Source organism: Gigantopelta aegis, chromosome 4, assembly GCF_016097555.1.
Source record: "Gigantopelta aegis isolate Gae_Host chromosome 4, Gae_host_genome, whole genome shotgun sequence".
In the NCBI taxonomy this organism is placed as follows: Eukaryota; Metazoa; Mollusca; class Gastropoda; order Neomphalida; family Peltospiridae; genus Gigantopelta; species Gigantopelta aegis.
Genome location: NC_054702.1, coordinates 87,386,003 through 87,411,132, shown reverse-complemented (window position 1 = coordinate 87,411,132; position 25,130 = coordinate 87,386,003). Strand labels below are relative to the sequence as shown.

General features: G+C 38.0%; 1 protein-coding gene across 4 annotated transcripts in view; it reads left to right on the top strand.

Moving 5' to 3' along the window:
- The window catches only part of LOC121371319 (poly(A) polymerase type 3-like), a 73,090-nt gene that overhangs the window by 9,982 nt on the left and 37,978 nt on the right, over positions 1-25,130 (top strand). For all 4 annotated transcript variants that reach the window (XR_005957788.1, XR_005957787.1, XM_041497124.1 and 1 more), the window contains exons 2-4: positions 1,349-1,497; positions 13,426-13,492; positions 24,305-24,389. Coding sequence is in view for 2 of the 4 variants with exons in the window: in XM_041497124.1 (XP_041353058.1) it covers positions 1,349-1,497; positions 13,426-13,492; positions 24,305-24,389 (301 nt within the window). In the remaining 2 variants the exon portion in view is untranslated. The remainder of the gene's footprint in view (positions 1-1,348; positions 1,498-13,425; positions 13,493-24,304; positions 24,390-25,130) is intronic.

The following is a 25,130-nucleotide window of genomic DNA, read 5'->3' as shown; positions in this document are numbered from 1 at the left end:
CTTCAAAAGCGTAGCATACATTCAAATCCGTGCATGTTCTAAACATAGAGGTTTATCGAGAATAGTCTGGCCTGGAGCAAAGTGGTGGTGGTTGGTCCATTTCTATGAACCAAATTGCCAACGAAGAGAACCGAAAGGAACATGTGTGTTCAGTTCTTACATAATAACAAGACTAGTGTGCCAAATTTAGTAATATATCAAACATTTCTATTTTAGTTGGCTGATATTATTTTTTAATCGTGGCTAGTACATTTTTTAAATCACTGATCCTATGGCTAGTGGAGTATAAAAATTCTGGAAGCCCTGTCTCTGAAAATGTTTAGAATCCGAGGATTCCTGTGGACTGCTTTCGTGGTAATCCACATGGATTCTCGTGAAAAATGTCGAATTTTTAGCCCTGGTACACTCATCCTTAATGACGCCCCAAAAAATCACAACCTCTCTCTCTCTCTCTCTCTCTCCCCCCCCCCCCCCCCCCCCCATTTTTTTTTAAATGTTATTCACTGTGAAATCATTAATTAAAAGTAGCATATTTTTAGTGGTCATTTTTGCTCCCAACATAACCTACTAGTATGAATTTTTTCTTTGGACTTTTTAAGAGAAAAATACTATAACCCCATTTCATTCAGTTTTGAAATATGTTTAGTAGAGCTGGGTGGTATTGAAATTTGAGGTTCGATATCGGTATTTTGGGAGTGATTTACCTCGGTATCGGTACGGTATTGACACGATACCGATATCGAGCACTATTTTCGGTATACTCTGCTTTAAATGCATGCCTGTGTTATAGCTCATCTGCTAATTTCATCTAAATACAATTAAATTCCATACACAAGGCTCTCGTCTGATTTATACCAACCCATTTTGCGTTCGTCAGATATATTATTAGTGCTTTCCAGGAAATATTTTTCAATATAGAAATTTTGGTAGTTTGAAATTTGCTCGGTACAGTAAATCGGTATTACCATAATATCGATACTGAACGGTATATACTGTATACCGCCCAGCTCTAATGTTTAGTTCTAAAAATAGTTTATTATATTATGATATTATCAAGTTATTTATGTTGTTTTACAAGTCCAGTTATCAAAGGGAATCGCCTTGCCTTAAATTACTGTGTTTTACGTTTCAAGCTACAGTACTGAACACAACGAAAACGAAACAAAATGGCTTCCCCCAGTTGGCAGGAATAATCATATTTGTTTATTAACTCTAAAATTACGCGTTTCTCATTTCTTAAAGTGTCAGTTTGTGCTGGTGGTCTGGGTATGCATCTTTCAAACATACGGCTAACATTTGATTTGTCCTTCCCTTCAATGTTAAATTTTATTTTATTTTTCCGTTTTAGATGGCCCAGGATGGCCAAAAGTTTCCAGGGGTTACGTCCCCTATCAGTCTTGCCTATCCAAAGCCCTTCGACAATGAGCTGTCTGAGAAGTTGGAGGAAACTCTCCGACCACATGGAGTATTTGAGAGTGAAGAGGAACTTAACCATCGGTCAGTATTAAAGTGATATACAGACTGTAGTTTTTAAACACTACAGAGTATTTTTTACTATTGATTTGTTTTTGGTAATTGAAATTAGTGGTGTTAGATATACTCAAATATTTGGTGAACTGAAAAGTGATCTGTATCATAGTTGCATTCGTATTCGTCACTAGCTGAACTGAATACACGAATACGTGTATTGGACTGGTACCCTGCATGTACCTTGATTTGGCTTTTGTCAAAAAAAACTGTTGGACTTTTAACCAGCTTTATGAGTTAACGTTCCTAACGTGAGAGTCATGGGCAAGCATATTTTGTTAGTGTTTGCAATGTAACTTCAGTATACAAGTGTTTAAATAGCTGATTAAAGCAAAATAACACTAAAATTCAAATGATCGAGGATGAATTAACAAGATTTAAGGCAGATGACCCAACTGGGTTAATGACTGCCACCTTGCATGGTGGAAACGTACAGTGTTTTGTCCTCATCTAAGCCATACAGCCAAACATCTCTTATTAATTGCAGTAACAAGTGTGCCAAGCAAGCACATGTTCAGTATTGCAGAGGATGTGGTAACAGCACAGAGAGCTACACTCCCCTCTGAAAATATGGACATGTTAGTGTTCCTTAAAAAGAACGTGATTCTGGACTAGACAATAGATAAAACCATGATTAATGAGTTTTTATTTAAAAAATAAATACTATTCTTCCTTTCTACAGAACTTTTTTGCTTTTTTATTCATGGACGTGAATACATATTTGTATTCGTCACCTCATATTTGTGATGTGTATAGAGTTCGCTACTGGGCAATTCCACGGTAACGGAATTACGAGTTGGAGAGATATTCAGGCATTAAACTCAGCTAGTCCACATAAGAAAAATTATCATAATGATGTAACTTTGTAATACACTAGTACTGCACTAGTGCTTGTCATGGGCAGAAGTGAGACTCCCTACTGCAAGGTGTAGTGCATGAGTACTTAATTAAAGTTCGGTAACGGAATTACGTAAAAACTGACACCATTTTTACGGGCACCGCAAAACATCTACAAACTCTGTGAAGTATGATGAAATAATTATTTATCTTCATGATGGAATGATCTCCTAATGACTTGTGATTAACAAAATAGAAATTATATTACAAATTATCTTTTCATAATTTTGTTGTACAACACTGAATGCCGGTAACGGAATTACACAGTTTGGTAACGGAATTACCACTCTGAATTTACTTTTGAAAAACAATATTTATTTACTTTAAATTTGATTTGCAAATATGTTGCATAATTTTATAAGTTAAGTAATAATTCAGTATACTTGTGTTAAGCATTCATATTAATATTTCAAATGATAACTAGTTTCAATATCGGTAACATGTACACGTACATGTATATGAGTGGAGATTTAAACTAGCACTAAACTGTGTACCTATTACATAGTAAATGTTTGACAACAATTGAAAAAAATTCTTGAACAGTGACATTGTTAAAAACAAAGAGAATTACATCAGGTCAGAGGAACACAGGCCAATTAAAATTATATAAACTGACCGTCAAACATCTAGATTGTATTACGGTAAGTGAAAGATATTATGCCTAATAATAAAATTCCTCATCTATCTGAGGTTATGATAACATACATGACAACATTCAAAACACCAGTATTTTCTTTTTTGGCCAATCAAACATGCCATCTTTCCATTTTAAGAATTTTACTCAGATTAGATTTCCTTGTAAAGACAGCATTAACACTATAAAACGGTTGCTTTCTTTTTGTCCATTATAATATACATTTAAAAGCATAATGTTGGTAATTAGAATGATACTTTCTATTTTCTGGATATCCTGTCATTTAAATATAAATTATTAAATACATGTACAGTCAATAAATGCCTTTGGATAAAGTAAAATTAAAGTTTGCTTCAAGTAAACATGTTATGTTACATTTCCACTTTCTGGAATTGTGGCCTGTAAAAAGTGAAAAGAAGTCTATTTTTAAATCTTGCAAGTGAAATAAACATTCACCTGCTAAAATTAACTAAAAATTGCGTCATTTTCAAAAAACCAGATGTACGTACGATCATCTCATCTTGTATTTAGCTGAGGCCGAGCTCATAATTCTATTACATTTTAATTTTATAATGCTCTAAACTACATATCAGAGGTCTTAAGTTTCCACACACTGTCCCAAACCCTACATTCACGTTGTGCTGTCTTATTTCCAGCAGGCCATTTTTGTTTCACAGCAGGCCATATTTCTTTTGGCCTGCTATTTAAAAAAATAATAATGGCAGGCCATATTTTGCTTCATATTTCGAGCCCCGATACAATTCTAGTAGGTTTCGATTATAACTTGAATTTTGTCATGGATTTGCAGAAGTTTAGTCATCATAATGAAGTAGTACTGTTTGGTTAAAGTATCAGATTTCCTTAATTTCTATATTGTCAATGGATGACATTTATATTTGCTATGGGTGTTCCGCAAATGCATTTGGAGCCACTACTAGTACTATTACCATATGGATTTTTATCACTTGATGTATTGATGTATATGGATAAGAGTGTAGCATTTTAGTACTATGTAGGTTTATATTAAAGTGTTTCTTGACACTATATACAAAAGACGGTAACGGAATTACAAACCTATGGTAACGGAATTACATGTTTACAACTATATAATTTTACTAATAATGTATGAATTTGAAAGTAAATGTGTCTGATTATGTGCATTAACATATACTCAGAGAATATGAGTTGATTCCTTGATTAAATATATATGAATAATACAATCTAACTTTTTGTTTGTTTTCGGTAGTTTAAGTCCTGGCCTACTCTTTTCGATTAGCAGCAAGGGATCTTTTATATGCACCATTCCAAAGACAGAATAGCACATACCACGGCCTTTGTTATACCAGTTGTGGAGGGGATGCAGTCGATTCGTCCACTGGACAATTCGTCCACGGACGATTCGTCCACTGAAAATTCGTCCACTGAGGAACTTGAGACAATTCGTCCACTACAAAAAAAATCAGTTCCGGACGATTCGTCCACTGGGTTGTTATTTCCCCAGTACATTTCGTCCACGGACTAAATAATGTGTACTACATGTACGTAGGGGCTAAATAAACTATTAGATATATTTTACCCCGTTTTTTTTTTTGCTGTCATAAATTTACAAAGGTGAAAATAAATTATATTACGCTTAGGCCAAATAGAACAAATTGTTTGGTTCCTGTTACATGCCAAAAACAAATAGGGTAGGTAGGTAGGGAAAACCTTTTTTTTTTCTTCTTTCCCCCCCCCCCCCCCCCCCCCCCATTTTCGAGCTAATATTCCCTGAATAGTATAGCAGATTAATATATTAAAAGCTCTTTCTTTGTGTTACAGTGCAACTGACAATACATACTCTAATGAGAATCATTAATTATTTTCTATAAAAAAAAAACCATGTCGTAACCTAGTCAAACCACAATCGGTATTAATGTAAACACCACCCAAGTCTAATACTACACGGTAAGGTTATAAACTATGATAACACTAAAATAACACTATAATTTGTTCATTGGAAAAAAGTTTTAATATCAAAGGTCTGATCCACAACATGGTTACATCCCCTCACAACTACAGCAACAACACTGATCTTCCCGGCCTATTTCATTGCCAGTATTGCAGTAACAAAATGTACATCATGAACACAACGAAGATGTCAATAAAAATTAACAAAATAAGTTAACAAAAAGATCTCCATACTAACTATCCTCATAGCAGAGATATCAAAAGAAAACAACTCTTTTCAGGAAAACAGTTTCCCTTTTGGTCGTCCATAAGGACACTGCACAGTATCTTTGCACTGTTGACAAAGAGGTAAAACAGGTTTGTATTTTTGCTTTTAAAGGTCTGATCCACAACATGGTTACACCCCCTCACAACTACAGCACTGCAGACGCTATTAAATGTGAAAAGAGTTGTCATTTCTTAAGGTTTTGGGTACTACCAGTTCATTTCAAATGCCATGGATATCATCATATTTAATAATAAACACAGGGGTTATTTGTCAAACAAATGCAAAATATTGATAGAGTTGATGTCTAAATATTTAATTTAAGTAATCTTTTCAGCATAATCCGCTATTTTCATGTTTACTCTTTATGTTTAACATTGAATCGTAACTCGGTATTTCTAGAAGTTCGATTACGTTTTAGGGAATTCCCCTACCAAAATAGACTGGAAATTTGTATCATTCTGCTTTTTAACAGTAAACTAGCATAACATTTTGAAGATTGGATTCACAAGTTCCGAGTAGTTCCGAATGAGTACGAGAACACGTCCGAGAGCATGTGGTGTCAATGGCGTCTTCCATTTACAGAGTAGAATGTCAAAAATGTGCTCATTCAAATCAAATAATATTACACATGTATTTAAATCAATTTCAAATGAAACGACATTCAAGGAATCGGAACACTTTCATTTGGAACTCTTCGGAAGTAAAATTGCGCGAAGTGTTCCGGGTCTTCTGGTAACGAGATCTTGGACTGACAGATCTCGTGGCATCTCTCTGCAGTTGTTGTTTTTAGAGTCGACGAAAATTAGGATTGATATTAATGGATTATTAAATAAAACAGGTGGGAAAAAAAAGGGTGGGGAAAAAGTTAAAAAAAAGTTTAGGGTCGGCACCAAAAATTTAGGGACGGTCGGGTAACCGGAACCAAACAATTTTTTTTATTACGCCTTAGTAGATGTTTTTGTAACAATGCTCTGCAGACATAATTCTTTGGCGTTTCTATTTATTCGGTTATTGTTTGTTTCTATAATGTACGCCTTTCACGCTACATGTCGTAGGATGTTTTTAGTACAATATACCCAGTAAAGATAATCTTTAGCCCTTCCCTTTCAACTTGTTTGGTTTCTGTTTGCTTTACCAATTAAGTGTACAGGTGTCCTCTATTGTGATATTGTGAAGTAATTAGTTTAAGCTTGTTTCACCAAGTTGGATCCAGTAGGGTCTAAAACAACATTTAATTAAATTGGAATTGAAGATAACAAGTTTTTATTTTATTTCGAGGTTATTAGGCATATGGGGATAACATGTGACGAGAGAGGGTACAGTGGATAGAATTTATGGCATTGAAGGAGAACATGACATGGTAATAAATGTCTTCCGACGCGGAGGCTTGCATTACCTATTTACCTCATCGTGACATGTGAGATAATGTACGAGCAAGTGGACGAATCGTCCGCATGATAATGAATACAAACAGCAATCTAATTAAAATTAGCTCCACTAATACATGTGGATCTAACAGTGCTCATTTGTCTGAGGTATGTACAACAGGTCACAAGTTCAACGTCTCGATGAACTCTGGTCTTGGACCCATTTTCAGCAAGTGTCCAGCTGGTATATATATCAAGGACTGTGGTATGTGTTATCCTGTCAGTGGGGATGCATATATAAGAGATCCCTTGCTGCTTTATTGGTAAGAGCATCCAAAGTCGCTGGAGTAGTTTTCTGTATTCTACCAAATTGTTAAAATATCCAAATGGCTGTATCCAAATGCATTTAACATTTGCTGCTGACCGGCCTCGGTGGCGTCGTGGTTAGGCCATCGATCAACAGGCTGGTAGGTACTGGGTTCGGATCCCAGTTGAGGCATGGGATTTTTAATCCAGATACCGACTCCAAACCCTGAGTGAGTGCTCTGCAAGGCTCAATGGGTAGGTGTAAACCACTTACACCGACCAGTGATCCATAACCGTAAATAAAATGTGTTGAATGCATCGTTAAATAAAACATTTCTTTCTTTTTCTTTCCTTAAACATCTGTTCATTTGAGTTTCTCCCACAAAACAACACTAGCATGGAGTAGTGTATGGGTGTGTGTGGGGGTGGGGAAGTTTACTAACCAAGGTTTCTGTTTGTTTGGGATTCTGGCATGTCCAATTCCAGGAATATTCTATATGGCTCCCCTTTGTGCAGTATCTGAAAAAAATACTTATGACGTAAGTCCCGGAAGTGGCAGTCCTCCTAGAGACAAAGTAGACTTGTGCTGGAGAGTGGCAGTCTTCTTATAGACGAAGTAGGTAGGATGTTTTATTAAAACAGTCAGTAGATTATGTCTTTTACAGAGATACAAGGTTTAACTGTTATTGATTTTGACGTTTAGATTTAGGTGGTGGGTGGCCAGAAAAACAATCAATTCAAGTTGATGCAATATAATAGTGTGTTGTTCGATATTTCGTTTTGGTCAGAGTGTACAATAATCAACTCAAATTAATTCCAAAATGGCCGCACTTTTCATCATGGTTCACTTGTTTTCTGTGAAATTCAGTTAAGTAAAATCTTATCAGCCTTTTTACAATTTTGACAAATAAAATATCAAAGGAGACGTTGACGCTCTTAGATTGCGGCTTAACACGATGGAACAATAAAATACAGATCCATTTCGGCTATTCCACGTTCAAACACTCGTTCTCGTGATGGCAAAGTTAACCAGCAACTTTTTTGTTAGCTTTTGATAATTTTCAAATGTGTGATCCACAAAGAGTATGCAATGAAAGCTCATTATCCTCTACTATGGCCAGATTCGACATGCATCGAAGGTATGTTTTCAGAACAAAGGTTTTTCAACGTCAGTTGTGTTGGGAATCAGTTGGAATTTCATCATCGATCTGCCCTTAAATCATTGAAAACAAAAGAAAGAAGTGTTTTATTTAACGACGCACTCAACACATTTTATTTATGGTTATATGGCGTCAGACATATGGTTAAGGACCACACAGATTTTGAGAGGAAACCCGCTGTCGCCACTACATGGGCTACTCTTCCGATTGGCAGCAAAGGATCTTTTATTTGCGCTTCCCACAGGCAGGATAACACAAACCATGGCCTTTGTTAAACCAGTTATGGATCACTGGTTGGTGCAAGTGGTTTACACCTACCCATTGAGCCTTGCGGAGCACTCACTCAGGGTTTGGAGTCGGTATCTGGATTAAAAATCCCATGCCTCGACTGAGATCCGAACCCAGTACCTACCAGCCTGTAGACCGATGGCCCTTAAATCATTGATTATGGCGTCCAATTCACAAAATCGCTCTTAAGCAACATGACATTCTCTATGCAAGTTTTTTTATCGCCGTGTCATTATTTTGCCAAGAATACGTAAGCAGGCCATATCCATAAGTGTATGAGGCAGGGGGTGGGGGCAGAGGCAAATCTTCAAAGACGGAGGGGGAGTGGGGGAGCTGGAGCAAATCTTCAAATTTGGGCAAAAAACAGATATTCGGGTAAAATGTGCTAACCTGAAGCCGTTTCTCCATCATTCTACCTGCAATATTAGCAAAAATCAAACTGCCCTCCTACAAAAATGGGATCCGGACGCCATATCTGGTGTCTTATTTGTTAGTGCTGTCTGCAATCCTGGATGAAGAGGGTTGTTGTTTCGCCCTGTCCACATAGGCACGTTGCTGTATTCTAGAGCTTCAGTCTGTGTAGGTGGCTATTCAGTCTGTCATGTTCAGTACGAAACTACTAGACACAAAGACATGGGCGTACATAGGATTTTGAAAAGGGGGGGGTTCCAATACATAGGATTTTGAAAAGGGGGTTCCAAAATAGATTGCAGAGATATTGGGCATATATTTCTATGTTGAGTAAATATAATAATGTCAGATATATTAAATTATAAAAAAAGCGATTTCAGGGGGGGTTCGGTCGAACCCATCGACCCCCTCCCCTATATACGCCCATGAAAGACTAACGGACAGCCTAAAAGAAAAACAGGTGCTGAGATATATACATGATTTCAATATGTGCACTCGTTTACATCAACTATTAATGAATGCCATTAAAGGGACATACCCTAGTTTCAACCCGTAAAAATTAACACTTAAGTTCAGTTAATCTGCAAACCTGAAACACATTTGGATAAAGTTACACTTGAGTGAAACATGAGTCTGTGACTTTGAAATGGTGAAATACCCTCTGAAAACGGACTAAAACTCGACTCCATAACTGTTACTTGCACGTGCGTTTTTAAAAATATGAGAAATGCATTTTGTGATATTAAAACCACCAGGATGACCAAAGACACTTCGCATGTACGGAAATTGATAATCTAAATCATAAAATCTAAGTAAAGTATGATTTCAGTTACCGAAAACGGCTACAACAGTCAAAAATATACCTTAGTGTTTAAAAACTAGGGTATGTCCCTTTAACTACTCTGACCATATTACCTTTTTAATTAATTCCAATAACTACGATCATGGAAACCTAATATTATTCTCCTGGGATACAACTGCGATTTCTAGTGCAAAACAACCAGCATAATTATATACATATGGATGCTTAAACTTCCATATATATTGATTTCCCAAAGGAAACCAAGTTCAGCCATTTTCAGTGAACCTTTTAGATATAATGTTAACAATTAGCATTTAGATTAGCAGCGTCAAAGCTCAACCGCAAGCAGTTGACTTTCAGAAGACATAAACGGATGTTGTTAATATCATAATCTATTTTTTATGAAAGCAATTTATTAAACGTAACTGCTAAGCTTATCATTAACTCCTAACTCGTAGCACATACAAAGAGATCTAAATCATAATGGTTGACACTGAACGGTGAGATATTTTCCTATTTTCTCACGCTATCTTTAAAGTGACAGACCCTAGTTTTTAAACACTACGACGTATGTTTCACTATTAAAGCCGTTTTGGATAATTTAAGTTAGAAGTACTTACATTTTATTATTTAGAATATTCAATGACGAACACCTGAACTGCTTCTGGTCATCCAGGTTTTTATAATACCCAAAAATGCATTTTTCATAATTCTAAAAACGCACGTTCGTCTGAGAAGTAACTGTTATTGAGACACCTTTTACCGGCTTCGGTGGTGTTGTGGTTAAGCCACCTGACTACGGGCTGATAGGTACAGGGTTTGCAGCCCGGTACCGGCTCCAACCCAGAGCGAGTTCTGAAGGGCTCAATGGGTAGGTGTAAGGCCACTTTACCTTCTTCTCTCTCACTAACCACTAACAAGCTAACAACTAACCACTACCCTGGATAGACAGCCCAGATAGCTGAGGTGTGTGCCCAGAACAGCATGCTTGAACCTTAAATGGATATAAGCACGAAAATATGTTGAAATGAAATGAAATATCGAGACAAGCTCTAGTCTATTTTTGAACTGTATTTCCCAGTTAAAACATCACATACTTTAGCTTCTCACTGTTATAACCTTATCCAAATATGTTACAGGTTTGTATAAACTAAACTTAGTGTCCATTTTTACGGGCTGAAACTAAGATCTGCGCCTTTAATTAAGGCATGGACTTTAATACTACAACCGGCCTCGGTGGCATCGTGGTTAGGCCATCGGTCTACAGGCTGGTAGGTACTGGGTTCGGATCCCAGTCGAGGCATGGGATTTTTAATCCAGATACCTACTCCAAACCCTGAGTGAGTGCTCTGCAAGGCTCAATGGGTAGGTGTAAATCACTTGCACCGACCAGTGATCCATAACTGGTTCAACAAAGGCCATGGTTTGTGCTATCCTGCCTGTGGGAAGCACAAATAAAAGATCCCTTGCTGCTAATCGGAAAGAGTAGCCCATGTAGTGGCGACAGCGGGTTTCCTCTCAAAATATGTGTGGTCCTTAACCATATGTTTGACACCATATAACCGTAAATAAAATGTGTTGAGTGTGTCGTTAAATAAAACATTTCTTTCTTAACATTTGCTGAGGTGTCTAAACAAATAATCCTTTCCTTTGTCAGTTATGTTTAATTTAAAGTCGTCGGTTTTGAGATTAGTAAAATTGTCTGCCTAAAACAGCCAACCATTGATAACAGATAGCCACATTTATAGGGTATTAAAATACATTGTATCATGTATGTACATATCTCTATTTTTTTAACTGTCCTTGTAATTAATAGATTTGTACTATAATATACTGTTGATCAGTTTTTGACCTGGATTTCTCTACTTTGCTCAAAGGCAACTTTCAGTGTATTTTGCCAGAATGTGTAAAGATTACTCATTATACTATACTAAAACGCAAAAGAAACGCAGGTTCTCATTAAATTGGATATAAAATATTAAAAAAACAAAACGAAATGAAGATTTCAACATTTATTTTGGAGCTACACCAATTCGGCACACATTGGTGTTGGAAATTTTTGATTGAATTCCTTTTTGGCTATTGTTTCATGTCATAAAGTAGGGTGGGGGTCCATGTTAAAAATGTGAAAGAGACGACCTGTAGCATTGTCAAAGTCAGTATCGCGTGTGACCACCCTGGGCATTCAAACAGGCAGTGCAACGTCTCCTCATTGAGTTGACAAGCCGTTGAAAGAATGCCTGAGGGAGTGAGTTCCATTCATGGACCAATGCTGCCTCCAGCGCCTGCATATTCTGAGGTTGTCCGCGAGCCTGAAGGCGACGTCCGATTTCATCCCAGACGTGTTCGATAGGCGCCATGTCCGGTGATAAGGCTGGCCACGGCAACGTTGGGATGTTGTGCTGAGCCAGCAACGCCTGTGTTGCCCTGGCAGTGTGCGGCCTGGCATTGTCTTGCTGCAGCAAGCGCACACGTGGGTGAGCGGCAAAGAAGGGAACGACGTGATTGTTGATGACGTCATTTTGGTACACGGCGGCATTAACGCGTTGTCTGAACACATGAAGTTGTGTTCTGTGGTTGAATGAGAACCCACCCCACACCATCACACTACCCCCGCCCCATCGGTCGGCCTGCAGAATGCAGCAGTCGGAGTAACGTTCATGTCGACGTCGCCATACTCGGATTCGGCCATCAGCGTTGGAAACATTGTAACGGCTCTCATCAGTAAACAGAACTTGTTGCCACTGGCCACGTCGCCATCTTTGATGTTGTTGCGCCCACTGTTGACGTTGTTGGCGGTGCCGAGGGGTCAATATTGGTCCCACATAAGGACGGCGGTTACGGAGTCCTGCTGCCCTCAGACGGCGTCGGACGGTATCGGCGGACACTGGACCACGTGGACCACGCACCTGGTGAGCGGTGTTAGCTGCTGGCAGCATCCGATTCCTAAGGTGGGTCACCCGGGATGTACCGGTCTAGGGCTGCGGTTGTCACCCTCGGGCGGCCGGTGCGTGGTCGATCGTTCACAGATCCAGTGATTTGGTGACGTTGAGAAAGGCGTGCGATTGTCGAAACATGACATCCCAATTGTCTGGCTACAGCAGTACGGGTCTGTCCGGCTTGCAACATCCCGATGGCCATCCCTCGCTGGAGTTGCGTCAGTCGCGGCATTTTTAAAATGTGATTCTGTTGTCTGTCACTACTCAAATTGAATTTATGCGATTAAATCCAGGTGTGTAGGCTTTATAAGCATTTCAATGAGTGTGTTTGCACTGGATTCATGATACGGATGATCCAGCACGTGCAAACAACGTGTTTTGAGAATTCGTGACGTCACACAGGTAATGAAATTGACACGCAGGTGGGACTGCGGTGTGGGTGTGTGCCATGTCCTTTAACACAGTTGAGGTTCAATTCCACCAAAGATACTGCTTTACAAAGTGCAATTCTTTCGCATTTTCAGGACCTGCGTTTCTTTTGCGTTTTAGTATAGTTATAATAAAATTTATGTCCTTTCATGAACTAATTTTCATTTGACAAGTGAAAATTGTTTTACTAGTGACATAAAGTTGATCATACCTAGTAAATTGTTTATTATCTTCCATGTTTATTACGTATATGTAGCATTTCATATTATCAAACAAGCAATTTGTGTTTAATTTCCCTCATCTTTGGACAAGTTTTGTAACAACTCTTCATATGGAGGTGGTGTGCAACTGCTGGCTTCTTTAAAAGCTAAATATTTCATTATGTTCCTTCTTGTACATAGCTTTGATATTAATATTATCATTTTAAAAATCTATTCTGTTTGTTTACAGTATGGAGGTTTTGCTGAAAATCAACACACTTGTGAAAGACTGGATCAAGGATGTTAGCAGACAAAAGGTTTGTTCTTAGTAAATTTATGTTTTTGGGGTTTTTTTTTCATAGTATGTTTTTCATATAAATAAGATTGAAGAAACTTTTTCTTAAAGTTTTGTTTCACTCATAACAGTAAAATGCCATTTAGTTTTTGTGTTACTACTGTAATTATTAAATAAGTATTAATAAATGCATCAGTTACCCAGTGTTCCCGCTGGGTGAAAATTAAAGGAGGGTTTATTATTATTAACCTTTAGACTACTGGATTAATTTTTAACAAAAACCACGTTGAGTGGGTACAAGTTTATAATTTTTACTCACATATATTCACTTAAATGTTTTATAAAAACATGAAATAAAGTTCATATATTAATCGGTAAGTATTATTTTCGTGTCTTTTTTTGTAATTTTTATTATTTGAGATCGGCTAATGGTGATTAAAATTAGGCAAAAAATCGAAAAAGTTGCGTTTACTTACGGGCATTTGTGGCCAGCTGTCCAGTATTTATGTCCATTATTCCCGATAACAGTGGTTTTCTGACCAGAATTTTTTTTTTTAACTCGGAACTAAGATTCATATTGCAATATTTGGTAATTTTCGTTGTTGGTAAAACGATCAGATTTATTATCAAATTAGCTGTCACAGTTGGCTATCGATCCCTGAAAATGACCGCGACGTGCCGCCATTGTTGTCAAGCGAAAATACTTGCCGAAAACCACTTTTTGAACTCAAAATTTCAAGGTATTTTCAGTTGAAAAAATCAAAACAAAAGCCACCATTTTGAAAAAAAATCTTTTTTCTTTAATTATATTTCCGTTTCCGGTGAGTGTCGTGTGCAAAACGGCGGGAAATATGAATTGGGGAATGCACTGTATACAGTGTACAGTATATCGACTGACGTGACGTCGGGCGAGATATCTCGCCTGCAGTAGTCAGAAGGTTAAATACAAATAATAATTAACCGTAATTAAGTTTGTGGCTTTGTTTTAACTGCGGCTTATTTAAAGGTGCGGTTTATTTACGGATGATGGTGGGAACCAAGTAGTGCGGTTTATACACTTCTCTTTTTTTTAAAGTTTGTTTCAAAAATTATTTTTACAGGTATTTAACAAATAGCAATAGCAAACCAGCTCAGTTCTGGAACAATAAAACAAATGTATATAGTTTATAACAATAAAATATGACACTAATTGAACACAAAAACGGAAAAAAACTGAATTTGCAAAAATCTAAAACGGAATGTGGCAAAATCTGAAACGGAAAATCATCCCCTCTACGTACATGTGCTGGACGGCATTTGGCAAACTGTGAAAAGCTGATCTTCGTGGAGGAATCTGAAACTTCCATGAAGTCCTGGTACAGATCCTGGAGAGGCCTTGTCAGAACAGTACAGCTCTTACCAGTCTTCTTTGAAACAAGCTTCTTGTCAGGTAGGGGAGAGGCACTGCATTCCATGAAAGCCACTGCTTCGTTCCGGGATTTTTTAAAGCATGACAGTTTAACATTCTGCCTGGAAGTGCATTTCCTGGTTAGCTTTAATAAGGTTTTCCTGTGGACTCCAAAGGCTCTGCTGCCGGCTCTCACAGACCTCTTCTGGTGGCAAACAGTCAACAACACACTGCGAGCAATACTGGACTTTGTAGACCGTTTTCTCTTTAAGTTGGTCAATGAACTTAGGACCATTGTGCCTATTTTAAACTCCACTGTCCGTCTACGGTGGTGTTTGCTTCAGATAGCTTATTTTTTCTTGGTGTAGACTTGTCCATCAAGTCCAAGACAGTCTGGACATATTTTCTTGGCCTTGATGGAAGCGCCGACTTTGCCCGTGACAGTCCCTTCCTTCTTGAGACCCCGCTTCTCGTGTCGTCAATCTGATCTCCAGAGATGTGTGCTTCTTCTGCGCCCATGTGTTGCATTTCTTCTACATCACTGTGCTGCAACTCAACCTGGGAAGATTTTGTAGTTAGTCTAGCCGTCTTCTCCTGATATAATCGGGCACGTCTTTTTTTTATCGCAATCTTCTTCTGTGGTGTCATGTTTTCTTTCTGTCGTTTCTTCTGTTCTACCTATTTAGCACGTTGTTCCTCTTGGGTGGCCCTCGTCTTCCTTGGTGTGTTCTTTTCTTGCTCTTTGTCCCTTTTAGCCCTCATTCTCAATTTTGCCTTTTCGTTCTGCACAGTCCTCTGACCGTCTGTCATATTCTGACGATATTCTTTGCTTGTTTTCTTGCTTTGCTCCAAGAACAGTGCATATTTCTCTGGATTATTTTCCTTTATCCTCTCCCTGCATTCTTTAACTCTTTGAGCTGGTGTTTTTTTTCTTTTTCTTCTTTGAGGTAGCTGCAATGAGCAAATCGATGGAGCTGGAAGATGTTGACTCCAACTCATTTAGTTTTCTCTTTGCAGCAAACCTACTGCTTTGACGAGTTGACATGCTAGCACTGCAACAGAAAAGTAGCTCAATTCAGTGTCAAGTCATGTAAACCACTAAAACAACTTACAGACAAAATTCAAATTAAGCAGCACCTCATCAAAACATGATGCATAAAATATAGCTCTCAGTCAGTACAACAAATACAACTGCCACAGACAGGACAATACATACCACAACCTTTTTACAGTTGTGGAACACTAGTTGGGACAGGAAACATTAATATCGGAGAATGATGGGTCCACCAGGGTGTTCGGTCCTTCGACCCAAACACATCAGGTAAGCTCTCTACCGACATCAGTTAAGTCCTTCACCCAAGTAGAGTGGAATCCGGGAGTACTAATAAGTGGTACATAATTTAAGAGGGTGTTACAACAAATGTTGCATGGGGGTGAGGTGGGGAGCAGTTATAAAAAATTTAAATAGTGTGTAATTGTTACACAATTCATTATTACAGCAAAATTACATGTTCGGGCAGATTATTACAAAAACTATAACATAAATTAACTTACACATAAACTGAGAATCTTAGCAAGGCCTAAAAATATGTCATCTTTCAGGAAACATGCCATAAAAAGGTATGGTACACAATTGTCAGAATTTTGTGGTGTTTTTTTTTTTTTACATTACCCCGTCTGTATCCAGATAAGTACTAACAAATAATTATTAACAAAAAATTAAATTAATTTTAAAAAGTTATGCCTAAGCAGCGATTGTCTTGTCTTGAATGACATCATTTTAATGTCAAACTAATGCAGTTGGTTCCATGTTACGTTGTTAAACACCCCCCCCCCCCCAAAAAAAAAGCTAGCACTGGTCAAAATGTTGCATAAGAATATATTGTACGACACCCAAGGATAATAGTAATCTACAATAGATAAAGTTTGCAAAAATGGTTTTAAACATTTGTGCCGCAAAAAGCTGTTTTTGATTTGATGAAACTGTCATAACAAAGAGCCCAGCACAATAACGTCCGTGTTACGTTTGTAACAATCCGGCAGTTAATTTGAAGAGAACATAATAATGGCTGGCAGTATGAATCAGGTAAAGGTGAAGACAGTATATCAGACTACACCAATTAGCAATACAATGTTTGATTTTCACCAGTTTTAACTGAAAATGCCTATTTTCGCTTTTTAACAAGCTGTCTGTTAACTATGAAACGTGGAACATAAAATCCTTGTTTCCACGTGCATTTGTTGCTACTTTTAGTGTTTGACTGATCTTTAGGTTATGGATGCGCATTTGAAGCATTTAAGAAAATAATCAGCTCTTACAACAATGTTTCGCTGTATTACAATAGTTTTGATCAAAATATAAACCGATTAGACGTTTTTTGTACACACTCATTACCATTGTAACAACGAAGCTTTAATTTTAGCGTCCTTGTTACGACTGAAACGAAAGTGGAAAATACATGCAACATCTTATATTTCTTCAAACATTTTCTTTTTTCTGTAATGACTAAAATATAACTTTAGACGTTTTTATATTATGCAAATATTTTAAAATCAGTTATAAATAAAATATAACATTTGCAGGCACTTTTTGTCGCCATATAGACTGCTAAAAATGGAATTGGAGAGTCGACATGGAAAACTTTTTTTCCGATGTGACTTGATTTAAAAACATTTTTGTATCGATTAAATCTTCAAAATGCCAAAGAAAATACACAAATGAACGACAGTCTGTTATAAATTAACACAACATAAATGTATAAAATGCACAAACTTACTGTACCTTCAAGAAGGCGTCAGCATTGTGGAATGTTGTAAAATTACAAATGTAACACGTGGTACGACCGCGGAAACCCCAAACAAAAGTTGACCTTTGTGACAAAGGGAGCCACATAGCAGGGACACGTGGGCAGTTTTAACCATCCGCATGAGTACGTGACTTAAGACGCATAGAAATATTCCTTTCTTGGAAATTAGATTTACATTAACCACGGTTTTTATTGTTAAAAACGAACATCGAAAACAGGAAACAACAACTTGACTTAATTTTCTGAAAACAAATGACATCTTCTAAACACAAATTTACAGATCAATTTTTTATTCTTACACACAATGCAGTGTAGTAGTGAGTGTATGGTCATGTAAAAATAGTTTGACATTATATTCATACGCCGTGATAAGCATAATTTTTTATGGGAAGTTCAGATTTATCAGATTTTGGTTACAATGGCAAAAATTAATGTGATAAAGAAAAGCTCACAAGTGGAGGGGGGGGGTTGGGGTGGGTGGGGTGGCCCCCCCCCCCCCCCCACCCCCCACCCCACCCCACCCCACCCCACCCCCCCCACCCCCCCACCCCAAGTTTCTACGGGCCTGTTTTATTACGTACCCTCAAATTATTTTCTGGCAGAAAACCTGGTACCTTTGGCAGAGGTTGAAACAATTGGTCGTCTAATTTTCGACTGTTACCATAAAATAATATAAGGGGGGAAGGGGAATACAGTCTCTAGTCAGGATACAAACTAGATTTTTATCTTTATATCATTATATAAAGTAGTGAAAATTTAAAACATATTTTCATCCTAGAGTGTGTGATGGAGAACAAGCCCCTAGGGGCCCCCCCCCCCCCCCCCCCCCCCCCCCCCCCCCCTTTCTTACGGGCCTGTTGTATTTTATATTAATAAATGCAAAGACTACATAATAATATTGTCGATAACACATATTAGTTGTAAAGTGATTGTCAGTATGTGGCAACAGTATAATATTTTCCAACATTTCTGTGTTTCTGTACCCGGCTGTGGACAGTTTCGGCAGACTGTTAACACATTTTCTTAATAATTAAAAGTACACAGTTTAACCAAACACATTAAAACTTGGAGGGTAACTAGTTAAGAGAACAAAGTTTTTTGTTAAATTATTATATCTTGCTTTGGTGAGGAGGGGACGCTTTTTTGCAAATTTGCGAAATCGGTCTCTGGAATATCCACTGATGTGTCATATTTACGTCTATGCTGAACAAGATTTATGATGAAATATTATTACGTTTTGTGTGCTTTTCTTGTAATTAGGTCCATTTGCTTCAGTTTACATTAAAAATGTGATAATAAATTATGTTTTAAAAAAATGCTTGTATGCTAGGTTATGACCGTGTCACGTGTGGCTGCCTCGTCTTCGTTGGCAGTTGATTCATCCGAATTTTCGTCTAAGACAACATTTCCAGGATTAGGGACAAAGTCTCTGATAAGTGGTTCAAACTGATACGGTTTGATGCCATTAGCACAAGCTGGACACGATTCTTCGTCACTTCGAATCGCTAAGTTCGTCCATGCTGCTTGGTAGTTTCTTCAGTTTTCCTCTCATCGATGACGTCACAGGTCTAGCTCATCAATTGTCGACAGTTTCTGGCAACCAAAAAACCCCAAGACTGGCACGCTTAACTTGGTCAATAAGGGGAGCGCGGTAGTTGCGTGTTGTGGTTTATGATGGCAATCAATTCATTACGCTGTATATATGGTTTGGTGTCCGGTCTCCTTTAAATGCTTTAATGGATCAAAGGCCAACAAGGAAGGAACCAATAAATTTGATTTCCGAAAAAAGGAGAAAAAGGCGACTACACAGGCCGCCCAAAAAGTAATGTCTTTCGAGCTTTTAAAATCCATCTGACCAAATATACCAAACAAAAGCTGAAGCATGATGGGCACTTTTTGTAACACAGTGTCACCCAGCATTCTGCGTGCTCCTTTTACTATTGAATTTATAATGTGACAGTTCAGGGGGTTTTGGTGGCCCGCTTCAAGATGAAGGCGGCGTACTGCTGTAAGATAATTTTTTATTGATCTGTATTTTAATTTGAAGGACAGGTAGGCGATATATCGCCTACATATCGCCCTAGGTCGGTGAGTGAAATGGGAAAGGCTGCTGTTTTGAACAATGCACAAAAGTGTAAATATGTGCTCAAATAAGTTGTATAAGTCTTTTTAGTTGACTGTGCGAAGGCGTTACATCTCAGGTTCTACACTCTTGAATCCAGCACTGTGAGCTGTCCCATGCTGTGTATGCCTAGACAGGAGAAATAAAAGAGACCGTATTGAAATGCGCACAAGTAAAAACTCTAAAGGAACGGGGCTTGACAATCTGCCCTTTGATTGTGTTTACCCTGAATGTGTCGTGCAATAATGTGAAAGTTAAATTTTGCTGGCAGCCAAAATAGATACTGCAGGTATCTCATGATAGTGTTATTGCGCGAAGTACATTTATTGATACTTGCCACTGTCACTGTGTTGTCTGAGAATACATACATGCGATGATTAGCCCACATGTGTCCCTAGTGATGTGCCGCCAGCACCACTGCTAGAACCTTTTTTTCATTAATATGCAGATGGGCTGCTGATGGCAAATCAATCTGCCAGTTGCAATAGTACCAGTTATATCCCCAGTGACCCCCTGCACCTTCCATACAGGCGTCCGTATCTATAGATAGCTGAAACAGGGAGCTTATCCAATAAAAGGGATTTCCCATTAAAGTGAGACATAAACTGTTGCCACCAGTGTATGTCTTCGCAAATATCTGCATGCAACCTAATTTTGTGGTGCTGTTGCCAGAGCAGCTTGATTGCATTTATGAGTCTGCGCAGAAAAACACGACCGCCGTACACTACTGCTGCAGCCCAATTTAGCTTACCCACTAACGCTTGCAACTGTTTTTTCGTTGCACGGTTACGATTACCAAAAGCAGCCAAATCTTGCTTGAGGGCAATGAGCTTCTCTGCCGGAAGCTTTAGATATATCTCATTGGAGTCGATCTCGATTCCCAGGAAAACAAGTTGCTGTGTGGGATCAACCACCTTATTCCAGTTAATCATAAATCCCAACCTCCTAAGTAATTGAATAAGCTCAGAAAGAGCTTTTGCGCATTTTGCTTGTGTGGACTCGCATATAAAAACATCATCTATATATGCTACAATGTTTGTAAAACCTTTGCGTGACATAATTCTTCTGACAGCTGTAGATAGTCTGTGGAATATACCGGGTGCCATTTTGGAACCGAAGGGGAGTTTAGTATCATAATAATAATGCATTTCCCCATCAACCAGCCATTTTAACCCCGATTTCAAATCGACCTTGGCCATGAAGCACCCTTGCTTCATTAGATTTGTGGCGCTATCCACGGATTGGAAACGTTGCTTTTCTAAATAACCAACATAATCATTTACTTCTTTACCCTTAGGTCTACTACAGTCATGAATTAACCGCACCCCACCATCTGACTTTTGTATCATTCCTAGAGGACTCACTATAATAGGTTTTTTATCAACCTCTATGTAGTTACCGTATATCTTCGCCTGTAAGTCGATCTCGGCTATAAGTCGAGTCCCTAATTTCAAGCCCTGAAAACGTATTTTTTTATTGACCCGTTTATAAGTCGACCCATGAAAAACTACTTATAAATATTGAAATATTTCTTATTTTCAGCACATGAGAACAATAATATTTGAACAAAAGAAAATTATTTTACAAACTTCGGTTTTCACGTTTTGTACATCGCAATATAATCAGACTATTCCAATCAAACTATCATTATTACATAGCATCAAAACGAAATATTCCCTTAGTAGAGAGTGAAAGCTGTTTGACTGTTACTGTATAGTACTGTACAGATGGTTTTGTGCACAGACAACAACTTTATTTATAAACACTGACAACAGATCACTACGATAAAAAAACTGAAAGTATCACGTTTTGCCGCCATATTAATACATGTAAGGAGGATAACTCTGGAAAGTACACTGGTTTTTGTACAAATGATGTGTGTCCCTATTGCTCTAGATAGTGAACTGCAGAGATCAGTCTATTTTACGGGAAAGCTCAGTAATATTCATGAAGTTAATCACCGCCAAAACATTGTTTGAACAACCATTAATGCCAGTGACCAGATTTCAAAATAAACTCAGGCAACAGGTAGTTAGTATTGTTTACATTTTTACTATTAGTGATGACTGTTAATTTAACTAAGTGGACTGTTGTCTTGGCATGTGAGTGAGATCGTACGCCTTTTCGCATAACCAAAACCGTTCTAATGCCAAAAAAAATAGGTTATAAAAAATAAATGTGTCAAATTAACATATTTGAGTATAAATACATGGCATACTTCAACAATAAAACTTGTAAAATAATCCACAAAACAGTAATATTTTTTGTTGAATTTTTTTTACCCTCTTATAAGTCGACCCCCCAAGTTATAAAATAATTTTTGGGTGAAAAAAATTCGACTTATAGGCGAAGATATACGGTACCATTTAATATTTCTTCCTGCACCTTTTTTGAAGCTTTTTTTAAATAGAGGGCTGTGTAGTCGTGCAGACTGGTGATTATCCATTTCGGTAGGAGTGGGGTTAGATTCTTTGTCGATAATATCTCCTTGATCCAAGCTGCCAGGTTTAAGCCACACGAAGGTTTTACTGGTAGTTTTTTGATTCCGAGTGCAGTGGGCCCCGAGTGTGATTTAAAACAGCCTGGCACATTACAAACATGTTCATATTTTCACCCATTAAGGAAACACCCTGTTCTTGAATTAAATTTCCTACAAATGATCTTGCCTTCTCCTGAGTGTGTAGCAAATTTTTGCCTCAGCCTGTTTGGTGGGGGTTTGGATTTGAACGACTGGCTCTGTGCTTGTGCCACCTGTCTTAGCCTGAGAAACCCTGTTGATAGGTGGCCTACTGCAGTACCCGATCTAAACCCATGTAAGTTCTGCAAGCGCCGGTATTCTCTATCATACATGTATACAGAAACAATATCATGTGTACTGATCAGGCTATACACATGGGAAGTATATGATCGATAGTCAAATATCTGAGTCATGGGTAGTGTTCCTTCCTGTACTAGCCTATGCAATATTGCTATATTTGCCCCTGACCACTGGCTAAGAGTGATATTTGCTACCCAATCTACAAATAAGTTCAAATTCCTCGTTAGTGGATACTACTCTTTCCGACACAGTGGGTGTACCTGTAATAAAATCTATAATCTCATAGTGATTAGACTTTGGGGCACTAAGGGATTTTAAATAAACCTGTGGGTCCTGCCAGGACAACATACCTGTAACGCTGTTATCAGCCGGTGTTGCTTGCACGGTCCCATGTAACGCATGTTTTGCTGTCCGGTGACTCTCCAATTGCTGTAAAAGCTGTTGAAAAAATCTGTTGGTGTTGTCTGCAGACGACTCCTGGTGAACAGGTGGTTCCGTTTCTTGATGAACGTGGTCTTCAGCTTCCCGCACTTGGGCCCCTTCTGGGTTTTCGCTTGCTGCACCCGGGCCCGGCACTGTATTTGTATTACCATTTTCGTTTTGCAGTGTGTTTGTAATACTTTTTATTAAACGTTTTTGTTGGCCTATTGGCAATTTTGTCTTTTTTAAATCCTCCATTTCTAAACAGGACAGGGCCTTGATCGAAGTAAACCCCAAACCAAATACAATTTCTATTGTGTCCATAGAAATCTTCTTGGTTGCCGCCGAACTCACGTGACTTTCCTCAGCCAACATTTGCTCCGAATCGGCCATCTTGACTCTTTACAGTTGAAGTTTACACAACTGTGTTTCAGTCGTTCACTTATGAGTGGCGGCTTGGCGATTTTATGTCACACAAAGGTTCTATAGCGTCACAGAAGTAGCATGACGAACACATCGCACTGCAGTCCAGGGACACAGAAGAAAGTCCCTGTTGTAGCGATTCCGAATTTCCCATGATGTTGAAAAGCCGCTCAACCTCGGATCCCTGGAATATGTACCATTCCGGCACCATAAAAGACACTCGAACTTGCTTTTCCATTGAAAGGAAAATATCTATTTCTTTTTCGTTTTTCCTCTTTTTCTATTCCTGTAATTCAAACGTAGAATACTCCTCAAATTTGTTTTGTATAGAAAAAATTAATTTTACGCTGCTGTGTTTGGAAATTCAAATGGAAGTGACTATCCCAAAGACCTGCATAGATTTCCAAACACAGACTGCTATCTGATTCGTCAAAATCCCTGGTTATTTTCCCCTCTTGTGGAAAGACAGAGACGTGCCGAACGCCTCCCAACATCAGTCAATGCGCCCTCTATCAGCTGACCTCTAGCTTGACTGGTCTCTAATACACAGCGGAAACCTTTCCTTAAAATTTCCGCTAGCTTCCTACAGTCATACGAGGCGCTGTCATTGGTCAGTTGCTGTCAGCTGACCTCTCGCTGCCTGTCTAACATTGCCTTAGGAAACATAGCCCGAAGGCCCTATTGCACTGGTTACCGATGGAAAACAATTCAGCGATATTTTTATAATGCAATGAAAATGTGGCACGGTTAAAACCCTGCTATTAATAACATATTATGTGCAATAATACTTACCTTTTCGGGTATGGCCAACTGACTTACATGAGTAATTTATTTATTTTGTGTTTTCTCTCTTTTAGAACAACATTCCAGAAAGCAAAATAGATACTTTTGGAGGAAAAGTGTTTACATTTGGCTCTTACAGACTTGGTGTACACACAAAAGGTAAACTTACTGCACACAACAAAATATCTTCATTGACCTTTCAATCTTAAACAGCACATTTTAAATTATTGTCTCTTTTTTAACTACACAGCAGATATTAGACATGTGCATTTATCTTCAAATGTTTTCCTCCAAACTACAAGTTGTGTAAGTTTATTGATCACAAACTGGAGAGGACTATAGTTTCATCCCTATCTCTCTGTCCCACATAGTTTTCTGGATGGGTTTTTTCCACAATGCCATGAAATATGAGCTAAAATTTTGTGTGTAGCCTTATGTACCATTACAGATCAAGTTGGCTTTTATGGCAAAATATGTTTTCTGGGTGTTTTTTTGCAATTTTGTGTATAGCTTTATAATATTATGTTACAGATTAACTTTCATTGCGATTTATCCATTTTTCATAGAGTTATGGCCCTTGAATTTAGGAGATACAAAAATTTGTTGGGCCTGGTAGTACTCTCAGAATGCTTGTAGCACTCAGTATTGTTTATCCTATTCTCATACGCTAACCTTTCTGTTTGGTTAATCCATGGTAAATGTGTAAACCTAATCGTAATAGTTTTTTGTGCGGTTTTTTGCTAAGCAGTTTTATTAAATGTATTTGATTAATTAAAACATTGCAGAATGCTAAAGTTAAAAAAAAGGTTTCCTTATATAACTAAAGTATTCCAAATCTTTGTTTTGCTTTATGTTTGTGCCTGTGTATAAATGTTATAAATATTTTTACAACAGGTGCTG